This window comes from Rattus norvegicus, chromosome 20 (genome assembly GCF_036323735.1).
Source record: "Rattus norvegicus strain BN/NHsdMcwi chromosome 20, GRCr8, whole genome shotgun sequence".
Taxonomy (NCBI): Eukaryota; Metazoa; Chordata; class Mammalia; order Rodentia; family Muridae; genus Rattus; species Rattus norvegicus.
The window spans coordinates 4,243,545-4,262,211 of NC_086038.1; the positions used below are offsets into that span (position 1 = coordinate 4,243,545).

An 18,667-nucleotide genomic window follows, 5' to 3' on the forward strand; every position below is an offset into this window, starting at 1 on the left:
TTCCTGAGTGCCCTCTCCTTAATTCTAGGCAGTATGGGTTCCTTCCTGAGGACAGAAGTGGAAGGTTCTGGGAGGTGGAAGCCTGGTATTTAGACACCTGTTCTCTGCCCAGAGCTGGAAAATATGTGACTCTTTGGTTTGTCCTGGTCCCTAGGTCTTAATTCAACCAATTCCTGCCAAATATATTGGTGCCTCAGGTTTCAGTACCTCTAGACCTCTGTCTGCACCTGACACAGCTTCTGTCTGAGCAAACGGCAGCAGTAAGATGTCTTTAAAGGATGTATGTTAGTTAGGTTTCTCTTGCTGTAATACACTAAGGTAATTAGGAGAGGGGATGTTATATTTGTCATACACATTTTTGAATCATAGTTTGCTATTGGGGAAAACCTTGTCTCAGACTCAACTCAGGACCTAGCACAGGGACTTGGATCAGGAACTGAAGCAGAGACCACAGGGCAAGGCTGGTTCCTTGCTTGTTCCCAATGGCTTCTTCAAGTTTCTTGCTGGCCCTGTACAGGATCACCTGTATAGATGTGGCACTGCCCACAGTGGCAGGCTCCTTGTGTGTAAATCAATCAATCATCAATCAATCATCAATCAATCAATCAATCAATCAATCAAGAAAATACCTCACTGCTTTCCTACAGCCAGTCTATTGGAACCATCTTCTCATTTGAGGCTCCCTGCTCTCACATGACTCTAGCTTTGAACACTGACAAACGCTCCTGAAGGTGTTGATGAAGGTGATGGGCAGAGACTTGGGTGTCTGTCCTCAACAGGAAGGAGATTGGAATGTTGGTGCTCTGGTATAGCTGTACCTGGCTTTAAAGATGTTTTACCCAAGGAACACTGGGAATTTCTCCAAAAATTCATTATATATCCACACTAGTACACATTCTATTCTTCAACACACTTCCAAATAGCTCTTTTAAAAAAGAGCTGATGTAGTAATGTTTTCTGATGATTATGGAATAACTTTAATTTCTTGTCTAAGATATTTACTTGTGTTGCAATATTTTGCTTAACAGTGACACTGAATAAGTTTAGAATAGTAATGTGAAAACTACGCCTATCATTGTTTTTCTTTTTGAATTAGATGTAGCTATTTTACAGCTGACAGCCGCACAGAAGGGCTGCAGAGATAGCTCAAAGGTTAAGAGCACTATGTGTACATCCTGAGGTCCTGAGTTCAATTCCCAGCAAGCACATGGTGGCTCACAACCATCTGTAATATCATTGGATGTCCTCTTCTGTTGTGCAGGTGTACATGCACATAGAGCAATCATATATGTAAGATAAACACATTTCAAAAAAACAAAATTTAAAAAGCCATACAGAACAGGGGGCAATGGGAGATTTTAGCTCACAATGACATCTTTCTGATCTGTTTTTCTGGGAATTTTCCACAACACTCTGTTGTCCCTGCAACTCTTAGGAGTCAGGTTCTCAGGGTTCTCTCTGTTCCTAGGCATAGACTCATTTTAGAATGGATGGAGGAAGGTTTCACAAACTCTCTGAATGGGGCTATTTTGAATGGGTTCTCACCAGAGTGTGTTCATTTACAGCCTGGAGGAAGGCGCATCTGTATGCAGGTATGTGGCTATTATAGAGTGTTCCCTCTGGCCTGAGCTCGGGTCTTAGTTAGGGGTTCTCCTGCTATAATAAAACACCAAGACCAGAGCATTTCCTCAAGGAGGAAAGAGTTTACTTGATTCTCATTTCCAGTCTATCAACACAGCAAGTCAAGGCAGGAACCCAACAGGCAGGAACCTGGAGGCAGGAGATGAGGCAGGAGCCATGGAGGAGTGCTGCTCAGCAGATTGCTTCCTGTGGCTTGCTCAGTTTCTTTTCTCCCAAATCCTAAAACCACCTGCCAAGGGATGGCAGTGCCCACATGGGCTGGGTTCTCCCATATCAGTCAGCAGTCAAGACAAGGTCCCACATGCTTGCCTCTAGGTCAGTGCTATGGAAGCACTTTCCCTATTCAGGTTCCTTGTCCCCAGATGAGCCTACCTTGTTTCGAGCTGACATTGAAGCCAGCAGGAAGTAGTTGTCATCGTCTTGAGCTGTCAGAGGCTGTGACTGCTCCAAGGAGACCTGCACAGGACAGGGTCCATTAGGAGAGAGGACAAAACCTCTTCCAAAGATTCCTTTTTTCTTCCATTCTCTGTCTGTGTGTCTATCTCTCTCTGTGTGTGTGTCTGTCTGTCTGTCTGTCTCTCCCCTTGTACCTTTGTGCGTATGTTATCCTGAGTGTAGAGATTACAGCTTATGGAAGTCATGCTTAACCTCGGTACCAGCACCATTAGCTGCCAAGTTCTCAGTCACCCTCTGCATGAGTTATGACTGTGGTGGCCAGGGGAAGGTCTGCTGATCATGTCCTCCCCCAAGTAAGTGTGTGGGCATTTAATGGCTATTGGTGGAAGGGTTTTTCCCCTTAAGGATTGCATTTTCTCCTCCATAGCTGGTGTTTCCATAAGGATCTAATTGAGCTCCTTGATTCTTTGTTCCCACAAGCTGTACCTGAGTGGAATCTTCCCTTTGGTCTGTCATTGGCACTCTCTCTGTATGTGACAAGACATTTGTTCATCTCCCCAGCAGGAGGGTGCACAGCTCTGACATCTTTCCTCTGATCTCTCTTTCTTCAGCTTCTGTCATCCTCCTCTTCTCTCTCAGTTCCCATCCCTGCTGCCCCAGGATGATCTAAGTGTTCCCCTGTCCCTGTCACTGAAGGAGCCTCCATAGAATAGTGCAGGAATTCCAATTCCTCTTTAGAGCCACAGGATACATCCTGGGCACCTGGCAGGGTAAGTCATTGTCAGCATCAGCCTGGTCCAGTCTGCTGCCATCTGGATCAGTGGACATCTTGTAGGTGCAGGGTTAGTGGGGAGTTCAGCTGCTAGCAGAGACTGTGAAGGAGGCCATGATGTCCTTGTGGATCAGAAGTGCTGTTTCAGAAGATTCCACGTCAGTCTATGAGGTTTGGGAACATGGTCTCTGTAAGATAGTCTTTGGTTTTGTGTCCTCCTTAATGTTGGGGTTCCTGTGTCTTTGTCTCAGTTATGTGTTCCTTTCCTTTATTGTCCTCTGATCTCCTGGTGTTACCTACATCTCTGCTTCTGTCTCTGTCTCTCTTTGTCTCTGTCTCTCTGTCTCTTTGTCTCTCTCAATCTCTCTCTGTCTCTGTCTCTCTGTCTCTCTGTCTCTGTCTCTCTCTGTCTCTGTCTCTCTCTTTCTCTCTCTCTCTCTCTCACAATCTCTGTCTCCATCTACCCTTCCCTTTCCTTCTCTCCCCTTACTTCTCAGCCTCTTTCTCATACCCCTTCTCTGTACATCTTTCCCTTCTCCTCTCTCTCTCTCTTCCACTTATTTCTCACACCCTCTCCCTCCTTCCTCCCACCTCCATCTCTCTATTCTGTCTCTGTCTCTCTGTCTATCTGATTGTCTTTCTGCCTCTCTCTCTCTCTCTCTCTCTCTCTTTTTCTCTCCCACTCCCTCCCTCCCTCCCTCCCTCTCCCTCGCCCTTGCCCTCTCCCTCTCTCTCTTTCTCTCTGTCACACACACACAAATCACACCTTCCATCCCCGAGTGGTGCTTGGCATTGTGGTCCCTTTTGATTCTTCTTCAGGGACCCTGGATTCTGGCGTCCAGTGCCTCCAGGTGGTTAGGGTCTTGCTGACGCATGTGTGATCAGCTTGACATCCCACTCAATGTCCTGTTATCGCTGTATTAGGGGACCCCAATGCAAGTTAGCACTGCTCAGAAGTATCATCTCCCTTATTTTTAAAAAGGAGATATTTGTCTAGCCATCTGTCTGTCTGTGTCTGTCTTTTTATTCTGTGAGTGAGTATTTTTCTTGAATGTGTGTCTATGTGTCATGTGTATGCCTTGGACTCTGGGCTTGTGTGTCTGTGTCTGGAACTTCAGGAACAGACGGTCATGGGCGTCCATGAGTGTCTGGGAACAGAAGCAATGCCTTCTCAAAGAGCATCAAGTCGCCTTGGACTTTCGTTTGCTTGTTGTTCTGTAAGACCAAACACTGGGCCTTGCAGGTTCTGTACTCTAGAGCACAATTCATGATGCTGTTTTCTCAGACAGGGTCTTACTGTGTAGCTCAGACTTTTCTCTAACTCCTCATATAGCATAGTTGCTCTCAAACTCACAGGTCTTCTTCTTCATAACCATTCCCCCCTTCCATTGTTGGAAAGTTCTGATTCAAGGATGTGTAGCTTCCAAGATGGTTGTGTCTGGGTCTGACAAGGTGCAGTGAGAGGAGGCTTCTCTGCCTTTATTAGGGATGGAGATTAAGCCCCCCTGTTTGGACGGGCTACAGCAGATGTGTGTTTGTGTGTGTGTGTGTGTGTGTGTGTGTGTGTGTGTGTGTATCTGGGTTTATATGTGTGCATCTCTCCCTCACTCTGTGTGAGTATATATGGGTGTTTTATTTCTGTCTGTCTCTCTGTTTTTGTATGCATTTATGTGTGTATATGTGTGTTTTTGTGTGTCTCACATCTTTCTTTCTCTCTCTGTTTATGTGTGTATGTATGTATGTATGTATGTATGTATGTATGTATGTATGATTTTAATGTGTATATCTCTCTCCCTCTGCCTCTGTGTGTGTGTGTGTGTGTGAGAGAGAGAGAGAGAGAGAGAGAGAGAGAGAGAGAGAGAGAGAGAGATTGTCCCCATAACCCCTACTTCAGAAGCCCAGAAAGTCTGTGTTTCTGACGGTTGCTGTCCAGATAAATGGGTAATCTCTTAACCCCCTCACACGATCTGTATTTCTCTTGTAGATTGGCGCAAAGAACACTTCCAGACCTGTGAGTGACTCTGTGTTCTCCTGTGGTTCCCATGGCTCTGGTCTCTCCTCTTCTCTGTGGTCTCCCAGGTGTCGATGGATGGCAGAGGTGGCAGTTACTAAGCTGGTCTCCTTCTTAAATGCCTTGTTATTTTGTCACCCTAATTGAACTTTTCTTCCCTCCCTCTGCTTGCAAGACCTGGGTTTGAGTCACAAGGCTCTCATGTGAGGGACTTAATGCCCTAGAAGATGCTAAGATGTTTTGAGATGGGAGAGGGGTAGCCATAGCTTTTTCAGCGTACTGGACAGGACCTCTCATGATTGGTAACTCTCTCTCCAGGGACTTTCACTCTGGATCCAGGCTCTGCCCACCCCACCCTTGTCATCTCCCAGGATAGGATGAGAGTGACCCGGAAGGACACCATTGTGTGCTTGGATGGCCTCTTCAGTGTGCTAGGCACCAAAGGCATCTCTTCTGGAAGATATTACTGGGAGGTGAAGCTGGCAAACGGAGAAGGCAGCAAATGGATTCTGGGGGTCTGTAGGGAGGGTGTGGAGAGGAAAGGCTTTTATTTTGAGAGTCCAGAGAAGGGGTTTTGGACAGTGGGGCAGTCTAGTTGTGGGTATTTTGCCTATGTTGACCGTGGGAGGGCTTCCTTATCCATCAGGCAAGCTCCGCAGAGTGTGGGGGTGTTTGTGGACTACGATGAAGGGGACATCTCCTTCTATAACATGAGTGACATGTCCCACATTTTCTCCTTCCACAAGGCTTCCCTCTCTGGGACTCTCCTTCCATACTTTCGGCTTATGTCTGGAAATGTCTCGATGACTGTCAGCTCCATGGCCTGTGTGTCTGAGGGGCAGGAGGGAGAAGAGGGAGAGAAAGGGGAGGAACAAGAGGAGGGCAAAGAGGGGGAAGAAACTCCATTCCTCTAGCGTGTCAGGGACACTCTGTTCCCATAGTGTGGATTACTGCCTAAGTTGTCAATGTGACTCCATGTGGGAGGGTAAAGTATTTTCATATTTAATGTGATTTTAGATTAAATGTTTACATTTCATGTAAAATAGCAAATTGTACATTCTGGTGTGTAAAAATTGTCTCAATTTTCAGTATCTATTAATAAAGATTTATTGGAATATAGTGGTTTTCTCTCATTTGTATAGTCTGTATGGCTGCCTTGGGTACAACAGGATAGAAGTGAGCTGTTGTGATAAAATATAAGCAGACACTAAAGTGTATTTCTAGTGGTATAGAGACTTTCAGCTGACTGTTAATAAAAGAGTTATTTTATAATTCTAGTGATCATTTTAAAAGTAAAAATGGTGTCCTGGAACAATTGGTTTCATGGTTGCATAACATCTGGACCTGAACATCATTTCATGTGGACCCCAGTGTCTTCTAATTGAGTTCACAGGCTGACCAAGGTCTCCCTGCCTCCCTGCTGAATTGTGGGTAGCTGTGGGGGTGCCACTATGGATTTAGGAACAATGGAGGTTGAGGTGAGTGTGGTGGAAATGTGTGGGGGTAGGAAGTCCAGAGAGAAGGAAGAGCTCTGGGGTCTTTGCAGGGGAAGAGGAGGAGGAGTGTGCAGGGGAATTGGACAGCTGGAATGGGGTCGGGGAACAAGGAAATTTCTGGGATGAGCTAGAAATTAAGGGCATTAGAACATCTCAGGATTTTTTCACACTGATCTTAGCTAAGATTCCTAGCAGTAGGGGTTGTCAAACCTGAAACAGCCTCTTGCTATAACAAGGTAAGACTTCCCGGGAAGGGATTAGAACACCAACCCAGCCACAAAACCTTAGGCCTGTAGTAAGGAAGCTTAGACAAGGTGTCCTGCCTACAAGATGTAAGATGGAATGGCATTAGAGGGACTAGCCAACCAGTGACTGGCCCAGCTTGAGACCCCAGTCATTATAGGAGCCCACCATTATATTATTGATGGCCTGTGAATGATATTCTCCTGTACTGGCAGAAGGAGCCCAGCACAGCTGTCATCAGTGAGGTCTCACCCAGCAAAGGACAGAAGCAGATGTAGAGATCACAGCTCAGTGTTAGGCTGAGCTTGTGAGAATCACGTAGATGATGGACAGGAAGGATGGGAGGAGCCACAAGGGTTAAGGAGACCATAAGAAGACCCACAAAATCAATTAACAGGAACCTACAGGTGTAGGGAGCAGCTTGGCAAAACAAAGATGGCGCCGACAACCAGCCCTGTCTGAATGTAAACAACTTACTGCGCATGCCCAGGCTTGTGCCCTCGTCAGGGCAGCTGTATGATCCGGCGCCCTCCTGTGGTGAACAATAGTACTGCGCATGCGCCGGTTTTGCACCTGGTGTCAGTTGGCCGGTAATATGCTAATGAGGGGGCGGTACCATGCTGGTGAGGTGATTTGTTCTCCGCCAATCCCTGGAGGACAAGTAGTGGGGTGATAGTGGGATGACAGTGGGGTGATAGTGGGGTGACCCGTGCCCCACCAATCCCTGAGAGATTATTAGCATACTGTTGTGTATATAAGGCGAGCGACTTTGTTATTCGTGGTCCCCTGTCCCTGTTCAAGAGAGCTGTTCAGTAAAGGCTTGTTCGCAGAAGAATCCTGTTGCCTCGCATCATTCTTACTGACGAGACGTTGGGCGCGCCACAAGTGGTGCCGAAACCCGGAAACCAACATCGCCGGTGCCGAGGGGAACCTTCAGTGTGCTGAAGCAGATTCAGAACTGCGAGAAGGTAAATTAAAAGGTAAGCTTCGAGAGGCATGCCCCTTTTTGGAAGAGAGCATGTCAGAAATGGAGCAGAGTGAGAAATTAGGAGCGCGCAAAAAGGAAAAGGTTACTAAAACAAAAGTGAAAGAGATACAAAAGGCGGAAGAAAGCCGCTGGAGGAAAAAATAGGTATGCCCCGAGGACGAAGTACAAGTCATCTGGAGAGGATACTTTGTATCCATTAAAAGAATTAGAAGCCTTAGAACTGGCTGGCAGTGACTCTGAGCAAGAGTTGTCAGAGTCGGAGGGGGAGGAATTAGAGGAAGAGGTAGCCAGATATGAGGAAGAAAGATATGGGCCTAGGTGGAGAGCCACTGTGAAGAAACCGAAAGTTATGGATCCTTTGTGGGCAAGGCTGGTAATTTTGTTTATTTTTTTCTTTGTGTGGGAAGCCATTACAGCCGTTAGGACAGGTCAGAGGGTCCTTGCAGAGCAACAAGAAGTATGTCAGAGGGAGAAAAGGTCTCAAAAGAAAAAAAGAAAAGAAAAGGAGATAAAAGGAACACAGTATTTTGGGAGAAAGATTTTGTCTTTGTGCTTTTAAGAAGTGTGATTAGGCTCTGGAAACCTCACAGAGTCATACTGATCAGATTTGATAGAGGTAGATCGCCTGAAAAATTTATTCAGGAGAATCAAACAAAAAGATATCTTGATTCTAAACTTTTGTCTTGAGTATTGTACAGAGTGTGCCTACTTGGATTCCTGGTCTCAAGGACTTTCAGCTGGGACCAGTCAGGACACATCAGCTACAGCATTTGTTTCATTTTTCCTACCCCCTACCCCCAAGGACATCTCAACGCCCATGCACAGCTCGATGGAGTTAATGTAATTGGGTTGTGAGTGGAAATATTCAGGACTGTGTTTCACTTCCATACCATTTGTGAATGTCAGTCGTGCTGCTCAGATATCCCGTAATATATCTCAGTATCTTACAGGAATTTGGTCTCAACACATTGATGGACTAGTCCAGGAATTGAGACAATCCATTGTCCATATCAACTCCACTCGAGTGGATGGTCACTGTGGAGGTGGTGGGAAAGGGGAAATCCTACCTCTCTGCTGGCTCCTATTGGAATCTGGGTCCCTTTGGTGGGACAACATCTAGTTTTTCCCCTCTGTGTCTGTTGTCTGTCCTTGGTGCACCAAGCTGTCCATGTCTGTCAATTTATGTCTGGGTTTTGCTTCTCGTTGCTTGAATGTTTTGTGTTTCATGTTTAAAAGAAAAGGTTAAAATTTTAAATGCTGGTTGATTCACCCATTGATGTAGCTTAATGTAAATAAAAAGTTTCAATTGGCTTTTGGAGCCTGCATCTGTAGCTAGAAGCCTAAGTCGGCTGGGCAAGCTCCCCAGGGGGCTGGCTAAAGTTTATACTAGCTGATCCTAAAGACACCAGGAGCTTCACAGCTTCTAAGGAAATGGAACTGATGGCTGTCTCTCTTAGAAAAATCTTTGACTATGATTATTGGACTCAACAGGTGACAAGGTGTTTAGTTTGACAATCATTATCCTAAGGATCCTTTGCCACAATTTTTTACTGAACACCCAGTGATCTTTCCTAAGGTCACTGCCTCAGAGCCTTTGCCGGGAGCCTTAGATATTTATACAGATGGCTCCAAAACAGGTGTAGGTGCCTATATGGTTGATTCTAAAGAACCAGTATTAATTCAATATAGTCCAGGCACCCCCCAAATTACAGAATGTAAAATTGTATTGGAAGTTTTCAAAAGATTTCATGATTCTTTTAATTTATTTTCTGACTCTGCTTATGTAGTTAATGCGGTGCGCTCACTTGAAATTGCAGGGCCAATTTGGTCGACTAGTACCGTATGTCAAATTCTTTTAGAATTACAAAATTTGATTTGGGCCAGAAAAAATAAATTTGTCATACAACATATTTGAGCCTATACAAATTTGCCTGGTGCCATGACCAGTAATAACGCCCTGGTGCCTGCTAGTACTCGTAGAGAGTTTATTTTTCATACTGGTCCGGTTGATCTCGCTAGAGAATTTCATCAAAAGTTTCATGTTCCTGCCTTACTCTTCAACAAAAATTTAACATCTCTAGGGCTACAGCTCGTGATGTGGTGTTACGTTGCCAGAATTGTGTTCAATTTCACCACCCTCCTCATGTGGGGATTAACCCTCGTGGTCTGATCCCGCAAAAACTTTGGCAGATGGATGTCACACACATATCTCAATTTAGAAATTTAAAATATGCTCATGTTTCTGTTGATACGTGTTCCAGTATTGTACACGCTACTCTGATGACTGGTGAAAAGGCTTGTAATGCCATTAGTCATTGCTTCGAGGCATGGGCAGCCTGGGGAAAGCCTGATAGTCTCAAGACAGACAACGGGCCTGCCTACACTGCAAAGTCCTTTCAGGCATTTTGCCAGACAATGCAGGTTGGTCATACTACAGGATTACCATACAATCCTCAGGGTCAAGGAATTGTGGAAAGTGTACATCGTACCTTAAAAGAGCTTATACAAAAACAAAAAGAGGGAATTGCCAGCAGCCAAACACCAAAAGAACAATGTTCTTTAGCTCTTTTTACTCTAAATTTCTTAATTCTGGATGCGCATGGCCGCTCTGCTGTGGATTGCCATGCTACTACTACACCTATAACTAATGCAGAAGTAAAGTGAAAGGATGTCTTAACTGATGAATGGCGTGGCCCAGATCCCATGATTTCGAGATCTAGGGGAGCTGTTTGTGTTTTTCCGCAGAATCAAGAAAATCCAATTTGGGGGACTGGAGAGATGGCTCAGTGGTTAAGAGCACTGACTGCTCTTCCAGAGGTCCTGAGTTCAATTCCCAGCAACCACATGGTGGCTCACAACCATCTGTAATGGGGTCTGATGCCCTCTTCTGGTGTATCTGAAGACAGAGACAGTGTACTCACATACACATAATAAATGAATAAATCTTTACAAAAAAAAAAAAAAGAAAATCCAATTTGGGTACCTGAGCACTTGACTCGAAGATTGCCTTCTGCTCTTCCTGAAGATGAGACTACGAACCCTACTATTACTGGGAATGGTAATCCAGGCTGATTCACTCATCTTGTGGGCTATTGCCAGATCCTGGCCAGTACCCATGCCAGTTATAAGCTCTAGTGTGAGCAATGTACCCATTTGGCATCTGGCTTTCTATTAGCTAATCAAAGGATAGATTTAGTTCAAAAACAAATTGAAGCACTGTATCATATGACAAGGCTGTCTTGCGTTTCCACCCTTAGAGGTTTATGCATTATTCCTTTGCGAGCTAACTTTTCTCAGCATTTTCAACAGAGCAAAGAAATCTCAAATTACCTGAAAGGATACTGGTCCATGAAAGCAGAGCAACTATCAAGACAATTGGTGATGCAGATTGCTGTCCTCAATAGCACGAGGTTGGACTCCATCATAGTTGAAGATTTTACCTCATGGATTACCAATACTTTCTCCCTTTTTAAGGAGTGGGCGGGCATGTTTGCCTGGGAAGCTATTGTCCTCCTGGGATGCGGAATAGATCTCTGGCTTATTGGCCGTTTAAAAGAGAACATGCCAGACACAAAGAGGTTGTTTACCAGGCTATGACCACTATAGAACATGGTGCTTCTCCCAATATATGGCTGGCCTCTTTGAAAGATCAAGAGTTCGCCCTAGATCATTTTTGTCACAGTCATGTGGAGTCATTGTATCCAGGGACGGGCAACTTTCCTCGAGCTCGGACCAACCCAAGACACGGGGCCCGGTGGCGATAGGGTAACCCAGCGACGGGTAAGGCCGAGTCATCGTCAGGAACGACCTAAGTCAGGAGGAATGACAAGATTGACGTGACACCCAGATCTAGACCAGTCATTTTATTAAACAAACAACGGGGGGATGTAGGGAGTGGCACGGCAAAACAAAGATGACGCCGACAGCCAGCCCCGTCTGAATGTAAACAACTTACCGCGCATGCGCAGGCTTGTCCCCTTGTCAGGGCAGCTGTATGATCCAGCGCCCTCCTGTGGTGAACAATAGTACTGCGCATGCACCTGGTATCAGTTGGCCGGTAATATGCTAATGAGTGGGCGGTACCTTGCTAGTGAGGTGATTCGTTCTCTGCCAATCCCTGGAGGACAAGTAGTGGGGTGATAGTGGAATGACAGTGGGGTGATAGTGGGGTGACCCGTGCCCCACCAATCCCTGAGAGATTATTAGCATACTGTTGTGTATATAAGGTGAGCGACTTTGCCAATCGTGGTCCACCGTGTCAACAATGAAGGTGTCCTGCAGTAAAGGCTGTTGAGAAGAATCCAACCGTGTTGCGTCTTCCTTGCCAGCCGAGGTGGTCGTGACATACAGGGGCTCACACAGACTGATCAGCCAACCAGGGATCATGTGCAGGATTGACCCTAGGCAAACATGTGACAGTTGTGTAGCTTGGTCTGTATGTGGGACTTCTGCAGCAGGAGCATGGGCTGTCTCTGCTGCCTGCTTTTGGGACACTACATCCTACTGCTCTGCCTGTTGTACCCTCAATAGGAAAAGGAGACTTACTGCAACTTGCTACCAAGGCCTGTTGATACCCATGGGAGGCCTCCACACTTCTGAAGAGAAAGGTAGGAGGATAAAGTGTGTGGAGGGGGGATGGTAGGTGGGGTGTGAAGGACTTGGGGTATAGCCAGGAGTATAAACTTTGGTGAGGGTGTAAAGTAAATAGATAAATACAGGAATCCAAATTCAAAAACCAGATGTGGTTTTGACTGGGCAGTGGTGGCTTCTGCCTCAAATCCCTAGAGAGAGTTTGATCTTTAAGTTTGAGGCCATCATAGTCTGCACAGAGAGAGTTCCAGTACAACCAGGACTCCCCAGAAAAAACCCTGTCTTTAAAGAAATTGTTTCATTCATCAAAATGAGCATGGTTATGCGTTTGGTGGTTATATTATACTCTTCTGGGAGAGAGATCAAGCTAACTGTTCAATGCGTTCCTGTTACTGAACCAGGGACAGGTTATTTTAGGAGAAAGGTTTCCATCTGTGTGACAGGAAGGGAGAATAGGCTCTGGACCCCTACCAGAGTGATATGGATCTGATATGACAGGTGTGACTCCCTGAAACCCATGAAAGATCAAGAAAACCCAACAGGACAGGCAAGGGTTCATCATGCCATCCATCACAGGCCATGAGTGAAGACTTATTACAATTGGTTACTGAGAAGATTAACTCTTGAAAAAGACATCTGTCTTTCACCTGCTCAAACAAAGAACAAAATGTCATCCTTAACTGACCTGTGAATCCTATCCATAGGAATATCTTAGTGGGTCTAAAACTTTAGCTGTGGGGTTCATAGATTGTAGAATGACAGCTCTGACAAGATTCATGAGCTCAGATGCTGAACTGACCCGCTGATTCAGTCCCCTGCTTCCTGTGCTGTCCAGAGACTTCCTTCCAGAGCAGTTTTAGGATTATTGCTATTCCAGGTCATCTCCCTCATCCAACCTTTCCCACAGATCCGGTGGGAACTTCAGTCAAGCTCTGGACCTTTCAAATATGCAGAGTCTGGATAACAGGTGCTAAAGCTACCCTTCTTACGTCTAACAAGTTTTCCTCATTTTCCTCCCCTCTGCACCCCTTTAGAGAATTTCTTGTCACCCTTTTCAGCAGGAGGAAGTTGTGGAGAGTCCTCATCCTGATCCCTTGAGTTTGAATGTCTGGTTATGATTATTTTATAAATTATAGATAGGTTATCATTTTAAGGCATTACTGGACAATCATCATAATTTTGAACAGGAAGGAAACATGTGGGATGGATTATTAATTTTATTCTTTTTTTCCTTTTCTTTTTTTCGGAGTTGGGGAGTGAACCCAGGGCCTTGCGCTTGCTAGGCAAGTGCTCTACCACTGAGCTAAATCCCCAATCCCATTAATTTTATTCTTAAACAAACATTGTGCAGCCATAATCTTCACTGATAGAAATCTTTATAATTGACACAAATTGATGTTATAATTTTTTACATTCATGCAGAATTCATATATCGATAGAGGTTAAGTTTTTCATTGATATAAACTTTGTATATTGAGAAAAAATTGAAATTAATATTGCTCCTTAGATAGGCAGTGAGCCCATACAACTCATTTAAGGATATGAGGCTTAGACTCAGTCCTTCTACTAGCTGCTTTAAACTGTAAGATGACTGATTAGCACAGGCTAAGGGCCAGATAGTAAACTCACGGTCACCTTGGAATACCCCAATATTTGTGGTTAAAAAGAAGTCAGGGAAATGGAGACTGTTGCATGATTTACGAGTTATTAATCAGCAGATGCAAATCATGGGCCCAGTGCAACGCGGGCTTCCTCTTTTATCCTCTCCGACAGCCTGGTGGGCCCCCGGTCCCAGGGCCCTCAAAGATATGGGAACCGCTTTCACAGGGCCACGACCCCGGCAGAGGAGGTCCCCCAAGGGGCGACACAAAATTGGACCTGTGTGCCGCCTCCGACTTCTTTCTAATGCCCCAGATGGGCATTCAGCCAATTCCTGCTCAGACTGTGGGGCCTCTACCCCCGGGAACCATAGGCCTTGTCCTTGGGAGAGGATCTCTCGCCCTACAAGGACTGATAGTCCATCCAGGCCTTGTTGAAGCTCAGTGCTCTCTTGATGTTCAGATTCTTTGTTCAAGTCCCGATGGGGTTTTTTCCATAAGTAAAGGAGATAGAATAGCACAGTTATTACTCCTTCCTTGCTCCCAGGCCATGATACAGGATACCAAGGGGCCCATGTGATCCACTGGTCATGATTCTGCATATTTGGTGGTTCACCTTAACAACCGCCCAAAATTGAGCTTAGGAATTAATGGAAAGAAATTCGAAGGCATACTGGATACTGGGGCTGATAAAAGTATAATTTCCTCAAAATGGTGGCCTCAATCATGGCCTACCACAAAATCTTCTCACTCGCTACAAGGATTAGGCTACCAGTCGTGCCCTATGATCAGCTCTGCCACTCTAACTTGGATAACTGCCGATGGCCGACAGGGACAATTTATTCCTTATGTACTTCCCCTACCTGTTAATCTTTGGGGGAGGGATGTTATGCAGACCATGGGACTGACCTTATCTAATGAATACCCCCCACAAGTGGCCCACATGATGTCAAGGATGGGCTATAAGGAAGGGAAAGGCCTAGGGCGATTAGAACAGGGTCGTCTCATTGAACCGATCGCCAACGGCACCATTGGGGCAGCACAACCCATACCATGGAGGACGGAGGACACGGTGTGGGTTCCCCAATGGCCATTAACCTCTGAGAAATTGCAGGCAGCTAAAGGACTGGTGGATGAACAATTAAGATTGGGACATTTGGAGCCCTCCACCTCTCCTTGGAACACCCCAATTTTTGTAATAAGGAAAAAATCAGGAAAATAGCGACTACTCCATGACTTGAGGGCCATTAACAATCAATGGAATCCCTTGGACCCATTCAGCGGGGCCTTCCTATACTCTCGGCCCTACAAAAAGATTGGAATTTGGTAATAATAGATATCAAGGATTGTTTTTTCTCTATTCTGCTTTACCCCCCTGGTAGGCCCAGGTTTGCTTTTACTGTCCCATCAATTAATCATACTGAACCTGATAAAAGATACCAGTGGAAGGTCCTATCTCAGGGCATGGCCAACAGCCCTACGATATGTCAGTCATATGTTCAGGAAGCCCTCAAACCAGTCAGGGAGACCTATCCAAATTTACTGTTAAACCATTACATGGATGATATATTGACGTGTCATAAAAGACTTAGAATTACTCAACAAGCCTATTCCTTATTACAAAAAACCCTTAAACAATGGGACTTACATATTGCTACAGAAAAGGTCCAAATCGCTGACACAGGTCATTTTCTAGGATCCATTATTTTCCCTGATAAGATTATACCGTGGAATTAAAACCTTTGCTCGAAATATTGGAAGGGGACAGCCACATCACCTCCCCTCGTGTGCTAACTCCCGCTGCAACCAAGGCCTTACTAAAAGTAGAAGATGCCATAAAACAGGCCCAATTGCAATGCATTGATTGGTCTCTACCTTTTTCACTCTGTGTACTAGATACCAAGGATTTACCCACTGCAGTTTTATGGCAACAAGGTCCACTGTTATGGATCCATCCACATGCTTCCCCTGTGAAGATTATTGATTGGTATCCAGCCGCAGTAGCACATCTGGCTATTAAGGGCCTAAAAGCTGCCATCTGTCATTTTGGAACTCCACTCCAATCCTTGATTATCCCATATACATCCTACCAGGTCCAAACTCTAGCCACTACCTCTGATGATTGGGCAGTGCTGCTCACATCCTTTACAGGGAAGATAGATAATCATTATCCTAAACACCCCCTATTGTGTTTTGCAAGATCACAACCTGTTGTTTTCCCTTGCGTCACATCCCACAGACCATTAAAGGAGGGGATAACAGTGTATATGGATGGGTCAAAAACAGGGGTGGGAGCATATGTGGTAAACTCCCAAGTATTCTCACGACAATATTTTGAAACCTCACCCCAAGTGGTAGAATGCCTAGTGGTCATGGAGGTCCTTGAAAAATTCCAGGTTCCTCTAAATATTGTTTCATATTCCTCCTATGTGGTTAATGCTGTTAGTATTCTTGAACCCGCCGGTATAATTAAAACCACTAGTAAGGTGGCAGATATTTTCCGAAAAATCCAAATTATCCTATTAAATAGAAGATTCCCTGTATACATTACTCATATACAGGCCCACTCTGGACTCCCTGGCCCAATGAGTTCAGAGAATGATTTGGCTGACAAAGCCACAAAAATGATAGCTGTGGCCCTGGCCTCTCCTCTAGAGGCCGCTAAAGCCTTTCATGGCAATTTCCATGTCACCTCAGAAACTTTACGCTGCCGCTTCTCTATAACTAGAAAAGAGGCACGTGATATAGTCACCCAATGCCAACAGTGCTGCCAGTTCCTCCCAGTTCCTCACATCGGGGTCAACCCGAGAGGAATACAGCCATTGCAAATCTGGCAAATGGATGTTACTCATAATTCTACTTTTGGAAAATTGCAGTATGTGCATGTATCTATAGACACATGTTCTGGCATTCTACATGCCACCCCACTTACAGGAGAAAAAACAACACATGTCATTCAGCACTGCCTTGAAGCATGGAGTGCTTGGGGAAAGCCAAAATGTGTAAAAACTGACAATGGCCCCGCCTACACATCTCAAAAATTCTGTCAGTTTTGTGCTCAGATGCAGGTTACCCACCTGAGGGGCCTGCCCTACAACCCTCCAGGACAGGGAATCATAGAGCGTGCTCATCGGACGCTCAAATCATATTTAATAAAACAAAGAAGGGGAATTATGATAGAACTCCCCCCAACACCCCGAGTGGCCACTGCTCTGGCCCTTTTTACCTTAAATTTTTTAAATCTTGATGAAACTGGACAAACAGCAGCTGAGCTACATTGCTCAGAGCCCAAGAGGACAAAAGAATTAGTCAAATGGAAGGATGTATTAACAAATGAATGGAAAGGCCCGGATCCTGTTTTAATAAGATCCAGGGGAGCTGTCTGTGTTTTTCCACAGGACAATGAAAATCCCATATGGATCCCAGGACGACTTACTCGGAGCATCACAGCAAGTGATCAAGAAGGGACTGGGACTCCTGCACCTCCTCACTCTTCTTCCATGGATGCCAGCAACGGTGCAGGGCGAGCTACGGTGGGGAATAATGTCAACCTTTTCACTCCCGATGCCAGTGATGTACCACTAACAAGGAGTTAGGGTTGGTCTATTTACCTGAGAATCCACAGGTTGAACGACTAAAAGAAAATAGGACTTCCCCTTAAGGGCAGCCTTTGTTTTGGCATATTCAACAAAACATCTTTTGATCGCACTTGCATTATGTTGTGTAATCAATCTTCTGCTTGGTTAAGGGAGGCCACATGGGGAACTGGTGAGGAGGACATTGTGGCTAATGCCACAGTTCTCTATGGTTGGTGCCCTTACATTAACTCCTCCACCTGCCCTCTCCGTCAACCAAAGTTGGCACCCTTTTGTAGAGGGACCCAGGATGAAGAATTTACTTTGCCTTGGACTGGTTGCCAGTCCCGGGACTCTGCCTGGGCAGTCCAGAATCTTTTTTCCTTCTCCCCTAATTTGGGAGGCAGAGTGAACTTCACTACCATTGATCCTAGACGGTCCAATAATAATCCTTTTGATCAATGGATGCTTTGTGGCGTTAATGGTAGCTGCACTGATCTTACGCCCATGGCGATGCTACTTGGAGGAAAGGGCGAAAAGGGACGTTTATGCCCTGTGTTGGGATGCCAGTCAATACCCTATTGCAGTAGTTACCCGCATGCCTCGCTTTATCCCGATCCCTGTTGATACCCCGGGGACCATGACATTATTTAGAGGAAAAAGAGATTTTGGTATTTCTGCAATTATTGTTGGCATTATTGCTACGACAGCAGTTGCTGCCTTGGTTACTGCCTCGGCATTGGCTTTGTCAAATTCAGTACAGACAACCCAAACTATCAATGATTTATCGTCTCTGTGGCTCTGGACAGACAGGCCTCAGTCAATACTCAGATAGATGGAGGCCTTATGCTTGTCAACCAACGTATAGATCTGGTCCAAGAGCAATTAGACATTCTATGGCAACTGGCCCAGCTTGGCTGTGAGCAAAAACTCCCAGGCCTTTGTGTCACCTCCATATAATATGACAAATTTACCCGAGCTGCTAATCTGTCTAAGAGTCTTTCACAGCATCTGTTACAGAATTGGACCTCGGAGTTTGAACAGACGCTTCGGGAGCTGAGAGCGACCATCATTCAAGTAAAGTCTACCCGACTGGACCTGTCTTTGACGGAGGGATTGTTGTCCTGGATCACCACAGCAGTCTCTTATTTCAAGGAATGGGTTGGAGTGGGACTTTTTGGAGTGATCCTCTGCTGTGGATTAGTGTTACTCCTCTGGTTGCTTTGCAAATTGAGATCTCAAACAAGAAAGGACAAAGTAGTGATCGCCCAGGCGCTTGTAGCCCTTGAACAAGGAGCGTCAGCCGATATCTGGTTGACCCTTTTCAAGCAATAGGTCGCCGGCTGGACAGCTCTTG

The 18,667-nt window shown here is 45.4% G+C and overlaps 1 protein-coding gene across 1 annotated transcript in view; it reads left to right on the forward strand.

Moving 5' to 3' along the window:
- Btnl4 (butyrophilin-like 4) overlaps window positions 1-5,869 on the forward strand; it is a 13,476-nt gene extending 7,607 nt beyond the window's left edge. Inside the window, exons 9-11 of the mRNA NM_001166354.2 lie at window positions 1,566-1,592; window positions 4,794-4,820; window positions 5,139-5,869. Of these exons, the coding sequence (NP_001159826.1) occupies window positions 1,566-1,592; window positions 4,794-4,820; window positions 5,139-5,734 (650 nt within the window). The 3' untranslated portion in view covers window positions 5,735-5,869. The remainder of the gene's footprint in view (window positions 1-1,565; window positions 1,593-4,793; window positions 4,821-5,138) is intronic.
- The last annotated feature ends 12,798 nt before the right edge of the window (window positions 5,870-18,667 follow it).